A 14,459-nucleotide genomic window follows, 5' to 3' on the forward strand; every position below is an offset into this window, starting at 1 on the left:
TGTCTTATAAAGCCAGCTATAAGCTATAATTAATTACCCAGCTATAATTAATTTTGTACAGCATATTTGTGTGGCACTTTATAGAGTTTCACAAGAAAACTATGAAATCCTGACTAATAAAGCACTGGTGCAACAGAAGCATCATAGAAGAAGCACCAGTATAAGTCTGTGTGTGTGGGATGTGTGTGTGTGTGTGTGTGTGTGTGTGTGTGTGTGTGTAATTTCAACTATCGCTCCTTCTCCCAGAAGCCCTCTGTGTCACCTGAAAATATGTCCCTGAGTGCTTTATGCCCCTCAAGGACATATTTTCATGTGGCACAGTATGCTTCCTGGTGAAAGGGAGATTGTTGAAATTCCACACACACCACACACAGTAGCACTGGTGCTACACTAGTGTAGCATTGGAGCTCAGTTTGCTGAACTTTTCAGAAGCACCGCTGCTTCTCCTGTTTCACTGGTGCTTCACTAGTCAGCATGTCAGCCCTTGTCTACAAAGAGCTTATGAACTAAATTCTGACCATGGAGAAGATAACAAAGAAGAAGAAAAGTTTGGGGAGGCAGAGATTAGGTTAGTAAGGAACATGAGGATTAAGGACATTATGTTGGGAAATGTGAGTTTTGAGCAGGAACTCTGAGAGAAGACAGAAGATACATCTATGGAGTTGGTTTTTGTTCTCCATTTAGATTGCCAATTATATGCTAAATTATATATGCATATAGGTTGCATTGGAAATAAAAAAAAATCTTTCATATGCAAACTAACTCTTGTTACTGTTCTGATTGTCTGGTGGTCTCATAGTCTGGTAACTCCCAAGCCCAGTTTGGCTGATTCTGACATTAAATATATTTATTTTATCAACACATATATTTTCAGGGAACCAGAGTATTTTTGATTACTTTTAAAGCAGTTTTCCTTGCAGTTCATATCCTACATTTCTAACCACCTTAGAAAGGAAGCTTACAATTGAAAGAAAATAATACTTAAAACGTATTTTATGCTTTCTCAGCTTATTAAATATATACAGACAATATAAATAATTCTATTCCGGTGGAAATAACAATACATTATTGTCGCATAAAGGTGTGATGATTAATTACATTTTTTCCCCTAGACTGGAATAAGCGAATCGAGTATAGACCTGGTTCTGGGAGTATACCTCTATTTCCCAGCATTCACCTGGAGACCTGTGACGGACCAGTTTCTTCTATCCAGACCATTATTGAACTTCAGACCAACTACATTGGAAAGGGCTGTGATCGTGAGACATATTCTGAAAAATCCTTGCAAAAATTATGTGGTATGCATTTGTATTTTTAATACATTTCTTTATAATTATGGACAGTCCACCACTAAAATATGAAGACTAAGTTTAAATTCATTCATTGGCAAAATTCATTTGGTGGTTCTTGATATTTAAAAGCAAATGTCAGAATCTGATATTTCCAACTGGTCTTCCAAAATACTAAGAATTGTCAGTACATCTTAACCATTCCTAACCCTTAACTCCATACTTAGTAATGTGAATTAAGCTTTCTCCTCAATCTCTAATAGTTAAACTGTGCATGTGATGAGATCTAGAGCTTCCAGGTCCCTTTTGCAAATAATTATATATCCAGATGGACATGCACATTGCAACTGTTTAAAATTAATGTCATGATGTCTACTGTTCACATTATTTGGATTGTCTACCAATCAGTTCCTTCCTTCAACCTTTTGTTATATAAATATCACTTGAGCTCAGTGGTAGAAACAGCAGGAGAACTGGGCTTTTCCTTGTCTTTAAAAGAGCCAAGTCTCTCTTATGTGCAACTGCAGCTAAATGTTACCAGGATGCAATTTCTGCTTAAATCTGTTTTCTTTTAAGAAGATTACAAATTGGGCTGAACATTCTAACAAGTTTAGCAATACTGTTGTGGGAACCTTTCAGGCACCTAGTCACAATAAGGTGGCAATTTTTTAATGTGTACTTCTAAAACGTTCATATTTTTAAATGATACGATCTGAATTTTTAGTTTTCTTATCTACTGAATAATAACCTTGCCAATACATTACAGAAATGTACAACTATACTGACTGTCAGTCCGTATTTGCTTATTATGATGAATGACTGCCTAAAACAGGGGTTGGTATAAATCACCATTCTGTTTACAGTGCAATGTATGAAAGGAATAAGGGTGGTGGTGGGGAGAAAACAAGGAGTGGGGAGCAAGGGTTTGGGTCCTCTTATGACAGCAAAGAATCATACTATAGAGTCCACAGCTAAATTTGAAATAGGAATATCGAAGGGATCCTGTGTATGGTAATCATTTATTTTTATGTGACTATTTCAAAGAGCTGCATTCTTCCCCATCTTTCTAGTTCTGGCTCTTTTAAAAGAGGTGTGGTATAAGGAATGAAATATGGTTCTCAAATTCTGGGCTACAGGATGGACCACCAGCTATTGTCTATATACATTTACTGCTATCACTAACTCCTCTCAGAAATGATCCTTATTTGATAGATCCATTTACCAATAGCAATTAGCTTAATGTTACTGTGCCCAAATTAAGCTGCTGTTTGACCAAGAGGCTAATTAAGGACACCACCTTTTAACATAAATAAAACACTCTCCAGTACCACAGTGCAAAATAGGTGAAAAGGCTAGATCTGGTTGGGAGAAAGGAAAAATTGCCTCCACACCAGAAGACACAAAGCAATAAAACAAAACAATGGGAGATAAGGGTGTGCACAAAACCGGTTTGCCTGGTTCGGTTTGAGTCCAACTGGACTCGAACCGGACTGGGCATGTTTGGTTTTGTGAACCCCTGAACACCCCGCCCCCCGGTTCAGATCAAGTTTGAGCCAGTTCAGGGGCAAAAAGACCTTTTCAAAACAAGCAAACTCACAGCCTCCAGGGGCACTGTTGTGGCCATGGGGGGTGTCTCTGGAGGCACCCCCTGCCCCCACTGGCATCCCCCCCGTATCATAATGGCCCAGTTTGAGTGGTTCCAGCCTTGGCTTCTATGTAGTTGTGGCCCTTTTCAGACATCTATATATTTTGGACACCTGTATGTCCCCAGTCACACAGATGTCTATTGTGCATGCACAATGGCCTCCAGAATAGCCCCCACAACTACACAAAGGCCCAAACTGGGCTGTTATGATACTGGGAGAGGCCAGTGGGGGAGGGGCAATCTCCAGAGACACCCCCCCATGGCCATGGCAGCGCCCCCAGAGGTGGTGAGTTTTTTAAAATTAACAGAACCCCTGAACCAGCCAGTGATGTTTGGCTCGATCTCAAGCCAAACTGGGGCAGGTTCAGTTCAAGGCCGGCTCAACATCGAGTCCTCAAACGGGGCCTGTTTGGTGTCAAGCTGGTTCAAATTCAAAACAGCTCACACAACCCTAATGGGAAGGAGGGCCAAATGTTTATTAATCAATCAGAATCATTGTGAAAAGCAACAGGTGAATAATCTCTGCCCCCACCCACCCCCACAAAAGTGTAGGCCTACACCTAAGTCAGGAGTTAGATTAAAAAAACTTTCCCCAGAATCTCCAGGGCAATCACACCCTTGCTCAGAACAGAAGATCCTTGCTCTTCTTTGCCAACCCCACAAGGGCCAAGGCCTTTCAGAGGCCTCACCACCCCAATTTTAGTTAGCCTCTGAAAGCCTGACCAGGATTCTGTGCCCAGGGTGCAAGGGAGGGTCGCTAAATGCTGAAAGACTGAATCACTGGTGGGGAAGGTAAGCTGAATGGCTCTGCAAATTCTGCCCTTCCTCCTCTGCTGTGCACATAGCCAATCCAGGCTGTCTTGTGCCTTCCCCGCAGCATTGGGTAAGGCAAAGGCACCCAATGCCAGCCTGAACTGGGAGTGGCAAGATTCCTGGTTGAACCTGAATGGCTGCCAGAAAGTAGATACCAGCTTGCTGCAAATAGGGCTCCTGGAGGGTAGAACTTGGCTATATAGTTGCATTTGAAAGTAAAGTTTATTTTGTAATGTTTACTATAGATTATGCCATCTGGGTGAGTTGAACTTGATAATTTCTTAAAGGTAACATCTCTGTGTTAGGGACTGCAGTTTGGTGTCTTACCCAGAATTAGTGTTTATAAAATAAATGCTGTCTTTGTATGCATTTTAAAATGTGTGTTGTCTTATTTGTGGATGCTGTTTATGGAGATGACATATACACGAGAATTAATATCTTTATAAATTACCCAACCTTTAAATATAATGTAAAGATGAAAACTAATCAGAAAATTCAATTCAGCACAACAAATACTTTAATAAGGTTTGTATCTGGTGATTGTATTTTGTGTTAAAACAAATGGAATGGATCAGACAGAATGGCAAACATGAACCTCTAGTAGGAGGGTTTTTCTACAGATAAATTTCATTTGCATTTCCCCCCCTTCATTGATAAAGTTTCATTAGCATATTCAACTTTTGGCAAATCTATGTCATATCTGGGAAACAGCTACCTCTGGTGTTTTGATTATTTTTTTTTAAAGAATGAACTGGTGATGGTATGCCCCTACCAGCTTGACCTGAAAATCATTTTTTGTTGTTTTTAAAGTATTCCTAAAGAACATTTGAAAGGTCTTGAGGTGTTTGTGGTTTTTTTTAAGTGTTTGAACAAGAACAAGAACACATGAAAAGCCCCAGTGGGTGAGGTACACTTCTCTTCCTTCCCAGTGCCTTTCGCCTTCTTTAAGCAGAAATAGCCTTATTTTGAGTAAGAGAGAAGGCTAATAGGTGGTGGAGAGGACTTGATACCACACCAAAGAGGTTCCAAAGCATTATTTCCTGCTAGTCATCATGGGTTTGTATTTGAAGCCATAAGCCCCATTCCTAGGAGGAAATGACACTCAGACCATCAGTTCCAGCCTAGGAGAGACCTTGTGATTAGGGACTCCTTTCCATCAACTGTTGCCCATCTTCATTCCCCAAGGTATGGGTATAATAAAAAGGTTCTACCAGGCATGCAAAGCTGAATGAAGAGTTACCAAACAGGAGAAAACTCGGGGTGAAATGGCTGGGGGTGGGATGAAACAAGGAATGGTGACAGCACTTCTAATCTTTAACAAAGGCCCTTTTACCCTACTGAAGATTGGTCACAACACAGAATAGCTTTTTCTTTTTTTGGTTTGGAGAAGGCAGGGAAACTGGCAAAGAAGGGATATTAGCCCTATGTCATAGGGATGAGAGCCAGTTTGGTACAGTGGTTAGAGTGTTGGACTAGGACTGGGGAGACCTGAGTTCAAATCCTGATTCAGCCATGAAACTCACTGGGTGACTCTGGGCCAGTCATGTATCTCTCAGCCTAACCTACCTCACAGGGTTGTTGTGAGGGTAACTATAACACTCTGGGCTCCCTCGAGGAAGAGAGGGATATAAATGTAATAAATAAATAAAATATGCACAAAACAGATTTTGTGTTTTGTTTCAAGCTTGAAACAAAAAAAAAGATGCCCGAAACATTTTGTAAAAACAGTGGTCAAACTAGTTGTTTTGACAAAACTAAACTTGAAATGTTTCGGGTGTTTCAGCCATAGGGAACAATGGGGAAATTAAAAAACCCAATTGTTCCCCATGGGTAGCTCCTAGGGGCACCAAAGTGCATAGTGTGGTAGGGCATGATGGCTGCTACCTACCACACAACCCTAACAAGAAATGAGCAAGCAGACCATTTTTAACAAATTTTTATCCTTTCCCCCAAACCCCCACAGAATCGGAAGCCAGTGCCAGAAAACCAATCAGCAAAGGAAAAACAGGTCTCCAAAATGACACTCGAAATGTTGAAATGTTTTGAATTGAAATTGGGTTGTTTTGTTCTGAGCTTGAAACAGGTCCTTTATTTAAGGGTGTTTTGTTTCAAGCTCGAAACACTCAAAATGGCCTGTTTTGAGTCGAAATGTTTCTGCGTCAAAACATTTTGCACATCTCTAATATTTCATGTTGGGTTGAACTCAAATGGGATCAGACATTTGTACTGGGGAGTTTCCATTTTGATCTCTATATGCTCCATTTCACACCATTCCTATCCAGTCCATATTTTACACCATTTCACATCTTTTATATCGCTTGACCAATTGAGTTGTATCTATAGTTTTCATTTTGAGTGCTATATTTGCATATCGGATCTGTCTGTGAGTTTGAATGCATTCTGAAATTTGTGGTCAGCTAATGTTACATGTAAAGTTATAATTATTCTGCATTCTATTACTCAACCTTATGAAGAATTCTCATTCTTGTGATCAAAAACTTGAAAATGTGGTTTAATGCAAGCAAGTGTAAAGTGATGCACATTGGGGCAAAAAACACCAACTACACATATACACTGATGGGATCTGAGCTGTCGGTGACTGACCAGGAGAGAGATCTTGGGGTTGTGGTGGACAGCTCATTGAAAGTGTCAACTCACTGTGTGGCAGCTGTGAAATAAGCTAATTCTATGCTAGGAATCATTAGAAGGGGTACTGAAAATAAAAATGCTAATATTATAATGCCCTTATACAAATCTATGGTACGGCCACATCTGGAGTACTGCGTACAGCTTTGGTCACCGTATCTTAAGAAGGATATTGTAGAACTGGAAAAGGTGCAGAAGAGGGCAACCAAAATGATCAGGGGCCTGGAGCACCTTCCTTATGAGGCTAGGTTACAGCATCTGAGGCTCTTTAGGTTGGAAAAGAGGCGACTAAGGGGAGACATGACCGAAGTGTATAAAATTATGCATGGAGTGGAGAGGGTAGAGAGAGATAAATTTTTTCTCCCCTTCACACAACACTAGAACCAGGGGTCACCCCATGAAACTGAAGTTTGGGAAATTTAGGACTGACAAGAGGAGTTACTTTTTCACACAGTGCATAATTAATCTATGGATTCTTTGCCATGGGATGTAGTGATGGCCACCAGCTTAGATGGCTTTAAAAGGGGCTTAGACAGATTCATGGAGGACAGCTCTATTAATGGCTACTAGTCTGGTGGCTCTGGGCCATTTCCAGCCTCAGTGGCACAATGCCTCTCAATACCAGTTGCAGGGGAGCAACAGCAGGGCAGGCACATACCTCTTGCCTGTGGGCTCTCCAGAGGCCTCTGGTGGGCTACTGTGTGAAACCGGATGCTGGACTAGATGGGCCTTGTGCCTGACCCAGCAGGGCTGTTCTTATGTTATTATGTTCTTTCCCAGTTTGGTGTCTCATGCCATTAATTGAATCCACAACCTAGGAGTTCTATCACTGTACTATGGCCCTTCCCACTAGGGAAGGAAAATGGGCTTAGTTTTCTATAATGTATTACTTATGTCTGTATGTATTGTGTTTGGAAAGTTGTTGTGCTAGCTTCAGCATTGCTGAACTGGGAAACAAAGGCGGCATTCATAATAAATTAAATGGATTGTGTCACAGTCTCTCTTAATGGTGATTTCAGTTGAACAGCTTTCTCATTAGTGTCTCATCAGGATGTTCATTATATATCATCTGCAGGAGCATCATCCGGTGCCATCGACTTGTTACCCACTCCCAGTGCAGCAACTAACTGGACAGCTGGTCTTCAGATAGACAGCAATGACATGATTTTTAAATTTGATGGGAAGCAAGGAGCCAAAATTCCTGATGGCATAGTACCAAAGAATCTAACTGATCAATTCACCATCACCATGTGGATGAAGCATGGCCCAAGTCCAGGATTAAGAGCTGAGAAAGAAACTATTCTCTGCAATTCAGATAAGACAGGTAAGTCAGCTTTATTTAAAACCTTCATTTTCTTTGTCCTTCCCTAGTTTTGAAATACTGAATAAAACTTGGTATTGAAAGGTGTTTTACACTCAATCATAAGAATTGGCCTCAAGGTACTTCTGATTTTAAATCATTGCTATGGATTTGGGGAAAGTCACTTTGGTATGAGATAAATAAATTTAATGTATATGTCATAAATTATACAGCCATGGTGAGATGCTTTTTTATCTTTAACATATATTTTTAGAAATGAATCGACACCACTACGCACTTTATGTGCACAATTGTCGACTTGTGTTTCTGCTGCGCAAAGATTTTGACCAAGCCGATACCTTTCGTCCTGCAGAATTTCATTGGAAGCTTGACCAGGTACTTAGTTTCCTTTAGTAATTCCTAATTTCGCAGGCCACAGAAGATTGCATAAAAAGCTACTGATACAGACTGTAAGCTGTGATATCAACAGGCCAATAACATTGTTATATAACTATGTTAGCTGAAACTGCTTGTAGATTTCTCTGGAGAGTCTAAAAGGTTTATCTCTGAAGCTTAAGCTCAGGATTTCTAAGGGCTTTAGCTTCCCCAAGTTGCTTAGTTTTCAGAGCTATGTCTCATATGACCATAACGAAACTGGACTCAGAGTTATTTCATAGGTGATTTCTTATGCTTTGATCTAAAGCACCCATATGCATCTTAAAGCAACTTTGGAGAGCTCTTAACCATGGGGGGTGGTTTTATTTTAATTTTATTTTTATTGTAAAATTTATATACCGCCTTTTATTAAAAACAATCCCAAGGTGGTTTACACAGAATATTAAAAACAAGATTACAAAAAATAACACAATTAAAATATTAAACTAAAATATAAAACAAATCTGATTAAAGATTTAAAATACAAGCATAAAAACAGTACAAAATACAAAGAAGCAGCAGCAGAGACAATCATATAGAAGCCTGGGTAAAAAGCCAAGATTTAACACATTTTCTAAAAACTGTGATGGAGACCGAGGAGTGAACAGCCACCGGGAGAACATTCCAGAGTCTGGGGGCTGCAACAGAGAAGGCCCTATCCCACGTGCACGACAACCGAGCCTCCCTCATTGTTGGCACCTGGAGAAGAGCCCCCTCAGATAACCTTGTCAAGTTGACAGCAACCCTTGGGACCAGATGGTCCCTCAGGTATCCCGGGCCCAAACTGTTAAGGGCTTTAAAGGTCAAAACCAGCACCTTGAATTGGACCCGGAAACAAACTGGTAGGCAGTGCAGCTCTTTCAAAATGGGTGTGCTGTGCTCCCATTGGGTAGCTCCAGACAAAACCCTTGCTGCTGCATTTTGCATTTTGCACTAGCTGCAGTTTCCTAATATTCTTCAAGGGCAGCCCCACATAGAGCATGTTACAGTAATCCGGCCATGACGTGACTAAGGCATGGGTAACTGTGGCCAGATCTGCCTTCTCGAGAAAGAGATGCAGCTGGCTCATTAGCCGAAGCCGTGCAAAGGCACCCCTGGCCACCGCCTCCACCTGAGCTTCCAAAAGCAGAGCCGGGTCCAGTAATACCCCCAAGCTGAGTACTTGCTCCTTCAAGTCAAGTGCAACCGCATCCAGAACTGGTAAAAACTCCTCATCCCAATTGGCTATCCTACTGACCAACATTACCTCCGTCTTATCCAGATTCAATTTCAGTGGATGTGGGTTGGCCCACATCCAACCCATCACAGCCTTCAGCCCCCGATTCAGGACATCCACTGCCTCCCTAGGATCAGGTGACAAGGAGAAATAGAGCTGAGTGTCATCTGCATATTGCTGACAACTCAGTCCAAGTCCCCGGATGACCTCTCACAGTGGTTTCATGTATATGTTAAACAGCATGGGGGACAAAATCGAACCCTGCAGGACCCCACAGGCCAATGGCCATGGAGCCGAGCAGTAGGTGGCCCCAACACCACCTTCTGGACCCTCCTCCCCCAAGAAAGGACCGGAACCACTCCAACGCAGTGCCTCCAATTTCCATACTCAAGAGGCGGTCCAGAAGGATACCATGGTCGATGGTATCAAACACCGCTGAGAGGTCCAGCAGAACCAACAGGGATGCACTCACCCTGTCTAGTTCCAGGCGTAGGACATCCACTAGAGAGACCAAGTCAGTTTCAGTCCCATATCCAGGGTCTAGATAATCCGTATCATCTGAGATCCTCTGCAGCTGGGATGCCACCACACGCTCTATCACCTTGCCCTAAAAGGGCAGGTTAGAGACTAGTCTATAGTTGTCTGGGTTGCCTCAGGAATGAAAAAAATCATCCTTCCATGTTTGGAAATAAGTTGATTATCCTTTGGATCCCCATTGGCCAACATCCAGACAAATAAAGCACTGATGAAGTGGATGAGCGGCACATAATGCATGAAAGGGGCAGCTTTCGTTGCTTTCCCCTTCCTTCTGAAGCCCAATGTGGCTTCCTAAAATATGCCCATGAGGGCTGCGTGATCCTCAGGAACATGTTGTAGGGAGCAAAATGGCTTCAGATGGAAAGGATACTTAGCATATGCTGCACATTCCTACACCAGTGCTTCATTAGTCTGAATATCAGCCATTATAAAAGTATGATGCATGGATAAAGAAAGTTCAAATATAAAGTGCTACATGTTTAAAGTGCGCATATTAAGGGAAGAATGGTAGGACAGGAAACATCTCCCATTAACTTCTTCACATTAAATGCCACCTGAATTGCAAATATAAATAAAGGAAATTAGAAAAGATACACTTTTAATTATTTACTGAAAAGGAGCCCAAAGCATGAATTGTAGTCAATCATATAAAATGGTTTTAAGAAGCATTGATTGCTAATTTATTAAAGTAGCAAACATAATTATGAAGTAATTATATAACAGGATGTCAGAATGTGAACACAATACATTGCATACAGTTGTAAGTACAATTATATATGTATATGTAATTGGAATACAGACTTCCTTTAGGTATGAATATATGTGTGTGTGAATTAGACTATATATTTAATAGATATCCTAACAGAAATCCACATTCAAAGAGCAGAGAAGGCCCAACATACAATTCAATTAAAGGAAGGTATCAGGATTTGGAGACAGGATTTGGAGGTCCTCTACAGACCACAAACACATTAAACTGAGCTTGCACCAGTGTGGTTTATGTGGGCTTCCACAATGCTGATGGATCCAAGTTCTAGAAAGCCATACTTTTTAAGGATCAGCTTGGATGATAATTTGCTTGACTTGTGTGCCTCATGTGATTAAAAAGTGAGTGTATCATGTATATGCATATATGCCCCACCACCACCACCACCATGCACTGTTCCCTCAATGCACGGAGGGATGGTTTGTCTGAAGCTCTGTCTACATGTACTCCTAATACTACTTTAAAGTAATATTTGAAATGTGTAGAGGAGCGATTTAGACAAAAGCACGATTAATATTCATGCGGGCTGAATTAACGGGCTGAAAGCCTGTTTCAGACTGGCTTTCAGGCGGGCTATGGGGTGGAGGCTGTCTTGGTCGGCCTGATGAATAATCTCCAATTGGGAATTGACAGAGGAAGTGTGACACTGTTTGTCCTTTTTTGGATCTCTCGGCAGCTTTTGACCACAGTAGGCTTCTGGAGCGTCTGAGGGGGTTGGGAGTGGTGGCACTGTTTTGCAGTGGTTCCGCTCCTACCTTTTGGGCAGGTTCCAGATGGTGTCCCTTGGAGACTGTTCTTCAAAATCTGAACTTTTGTATGGTGTTCTTCAGGGCTCCATATTGTCTCTGATGTTGTTTAACATCTACATGAAACCGCTGGGAGAGATCATCAGGAGATTTGGTGCAGGGTGCTATCAGTATGCTGATGACACCCAAATCTATTTCTCCATGTCAACCTCATCAGGAAAAGGCATAATCTCCTTAAATGCCTGCCTGGAGGCGGTGATGGGCTGGATGAGGGATAACAAACTTAGTCTGAATCCAGATAAGGCAGAGGTACTTATTGTGCAGGGTCGAAACTCGGGAGATGAGTTTTATCTGCCTGTTCTGAATGGGGTCACACTTCTCCACAAGGAACAGGTGCGCAGTCTAGGGGTGCTTCTGGATCCAAGCCTCTCCCTGGTGTCCCAGGTTGAGGTGGTGGCCAGAGGAGCCTTTTAGCAGCTTCGGCTGATACTCCAGCTATGTCCATTTCTTGAAATAAATGACCTCAGGACAGTGGTACATATGCTGGTTACCTCCAGACTGGATTACTGTAATGCACTCTATGTGAGGCTGCCGTTGTATGTAGTCTGGAAACTACAGCTGGTTCAGAATGTGGCAGCTAGGTTGGTCTCTGGGTCATCTCGGAGAGACCATATTACTCCTGTACTGAAAGAGCTACACTGGCTGCCGATAAGTTTCCAGGCAAAATACAAGGTGCTGGTTAAAACCTTTATAGCCCTAAATGGCTTAGGCACTGGGTATTTAAGAGAATGTCTTCTTCGTCATGAACCCCATCGCCTATTGAGATCATCAGGAGAGGTCCGTCTTCAGTTGCCACTGGCTCGTCTGGTGGCTACTCAGGGACGGGCCTTCTCCATTGCTGCCCTGATGCTTGGGAATGCGCTCCCTGCCGAAATAAGAGCCTCCCCATTTCTGACATTTAAAAAAAAAATCTCTAAAGACAAATTTGTTCACCCAGGCTTTTAGTTAAATACCATTTTAATAGTTTTAACTTTGTTTTAAAATATTGTTTTAAATTGCTGTAACGTTTTAACTTTTTGCTGTCATTTATTTTAACCAATGTTTTAATTTATTTGTTGTCATTTAGCTGTTTTAACTTTTCTGTTTATTTTGTAAGTCGCCCAGAGACATAAGTTTTGGGCGGTATAAAAATATGTTAGAGCAATCAATCAATCAATCAATCAATGATGGGGAGACATTCACACTGATGGCCTACTCATCTCTTAATCTCATGGCTCAGGAAGGTTTCAGGCAAAGAATTCTTTTAAATGTTAAATTTTCTACTTAAAGGAACTCTTCCTGTATTTATGCATCATCTACAAAACATAAGCATGTTGTGGAGGGTTTTTGAGCTTATTGTAAGGTGCCCACAGTGGCACAACTAGGTGATTTTGGAGCCTGGACCTGAAGGGCTTTGGAGCCCCCACCCCCTTCCGCCATGACCCCCACACACACACTGCAAGGCCCCCCTCCCAACATGTATTTTTCAAAAACAAAACAGCTTTCAGAAGCCTGCTGGCCCCCGGCCATGCTGATCTTTGCCACCATTCGTGCAGCTGGGAGTGGGGGTGGTGAGCCAAGCCAAGCAGGCCTCCCCTGTGGTGGTGGAAGCAGTGGGCGCAGTGGCTGGTGGGCCTGTCCATCTGGGCACCAGGTCAGGAAGGGGTGGGATGCGGCAGGGACTGGGCAACCAGCCATCAGGAGGGTTCAGGTCAGATTTGGGGAGCACTGGAAACAGTCTGAGGCTGTGGTGGGGGTGCAATGTGCCTGGGGAGTGATTTTGTCTGCATGCCATTGCAGGAGTTTCTTGGGGCTCTTGGGCTTGTTTCAGGGGGCAGGACTGAAATTCAACCAGATGGGAGTGGGTGGAATGAGGAGAGTGCTCAGGGCTTATCATGCCCAAATAGATTTGGGTGGGTGCCAAGTGTTGCAAGGTTTTTCACATGTTTTCTTAGCAACACTCATTATCAGGAGCAGTAACCTCACACGATAAGATCTGTGGCCAGAGATTTTTGCTTTTCAGGGTGATAACCTTGCTTTTTTCAGCCATATTTCACTCCTTTCTTTGCTGGTTATTTTCTTTTCAATTTCAAGAATATCTTTATTTTCTTGCTAAATTCTAGCAAACTTACAGCAAAAACCAAAGCAGAGTCTTGTGTGACTCCTCAGAGGCTTAACAGATTGATTGTGGTATATACTGTCATGGTGGTTTAGGAGTCCGTGAAGAAGAGGGCTCCAGTAGTTCTCAGAAATGTATATCACGATAATCTTTAGGTGCCACAAGATGCTGTTTCGCTCTTTTAAAAGAGTGCTTTAAAGAATAATTATTTATCCTGGAGAGCTCCAGGTTCCTTGTTTCTTAAAGGCCGGCTACACATGATAGCCAATGTTTCAACATGTAGTGGCTTGTTTACTCATGAGTAGCAGCTGCATGAGACTCTTCGAAATGGGGCTGCAGCACAGAGGCAGGGGGTATTTAACCCTTTTCCTACGCATTCTTCTCCTGCTGAAAAGAGCCTCTCTTGAAGTTGCTAGTTCCCTTTGGGGATTAAATATCAGCTGGGGGAGAGATTTCCCCCCCTACAAGATAACAGCATGGCAGTAAAGGAAATCCCCCAAACCTCTGTGTTGCAATCCCGATCCTAACTGCAGCCCCACACATGACTGCTGCTGATGAATAAATTTAAGCCTGAAACTACAGGTGGGCACAGATCAAGCGCTACAGACAGGACTTCCTCTTCAAAACAGCTTACCGTTCTGTTAAGGGAATTCATGTAGGGAGTGGTATCCAGTGCACATGCATGCTTGTGTGAATTCGCTTCATTGTGAGATTCACTGTTATTGAATTAGTCCTGCTTTCCTTTCCCTAGGAGGGCCTGGTGGGTGGCTGCTGGCACCCTGGTGGGCGGTGGGTGGTTGCTGGTGGCAGCTGCTGCGCCCGCACAGAGCCCGCACAGAGGCGATCTTTCCCACAGGCACAGGGCAGCAGTTGGGTGGATGAGGTGTGGCAGCAGGCCTCTGAGGAGG

General features: G+C 42.5%; 1 protein-coding gene across 2 annotated transcripts in view; it reads left to right on the plus strand.

Moving 5' to 3' along the window:
- Positions 1–14,459, plus strand: part of CLSTN2 (calsyntenin 2) — a 650,159-nt gene that overhangs the window by 512,782 nt on the left and 122,918 nt on the right. For both annotated transcript variants that reach the window (XM_053308474.1, XM_053308475.1), the window contains 3 exons: positions 1,113–1,298; positions 7,469–7,717; positions 7,968–8,089. In XM_053308474.1, the coding sequence (XP_053164449.1) occupies positions 1,113–1,298; positions 7,469–7,717; positions 7,968–8,089 (557 nt within the window). The remainder of the gene's footprint in view (positions 1–1,112; positions 1,299–7,468; positions 7,718–7,967; positions 8,090–14,459) is intronic.

The sequence above is a fragment of the Hemicordylus capensis genome, chromosome 3 (genome assembly GCF_027244095.1).
Source record: "Hemicordylus capensis ecotype Gifberg chromosome 3, rHemCap1.1.pri, whole genome shotgun sequence".
NCBI classification, from domain to species: Eukaryota; Metazoa; Chordata; class Lepidosauria; order Squamata; family Cordylidae; genus Hemicordylus; species Hemicordylus capensis.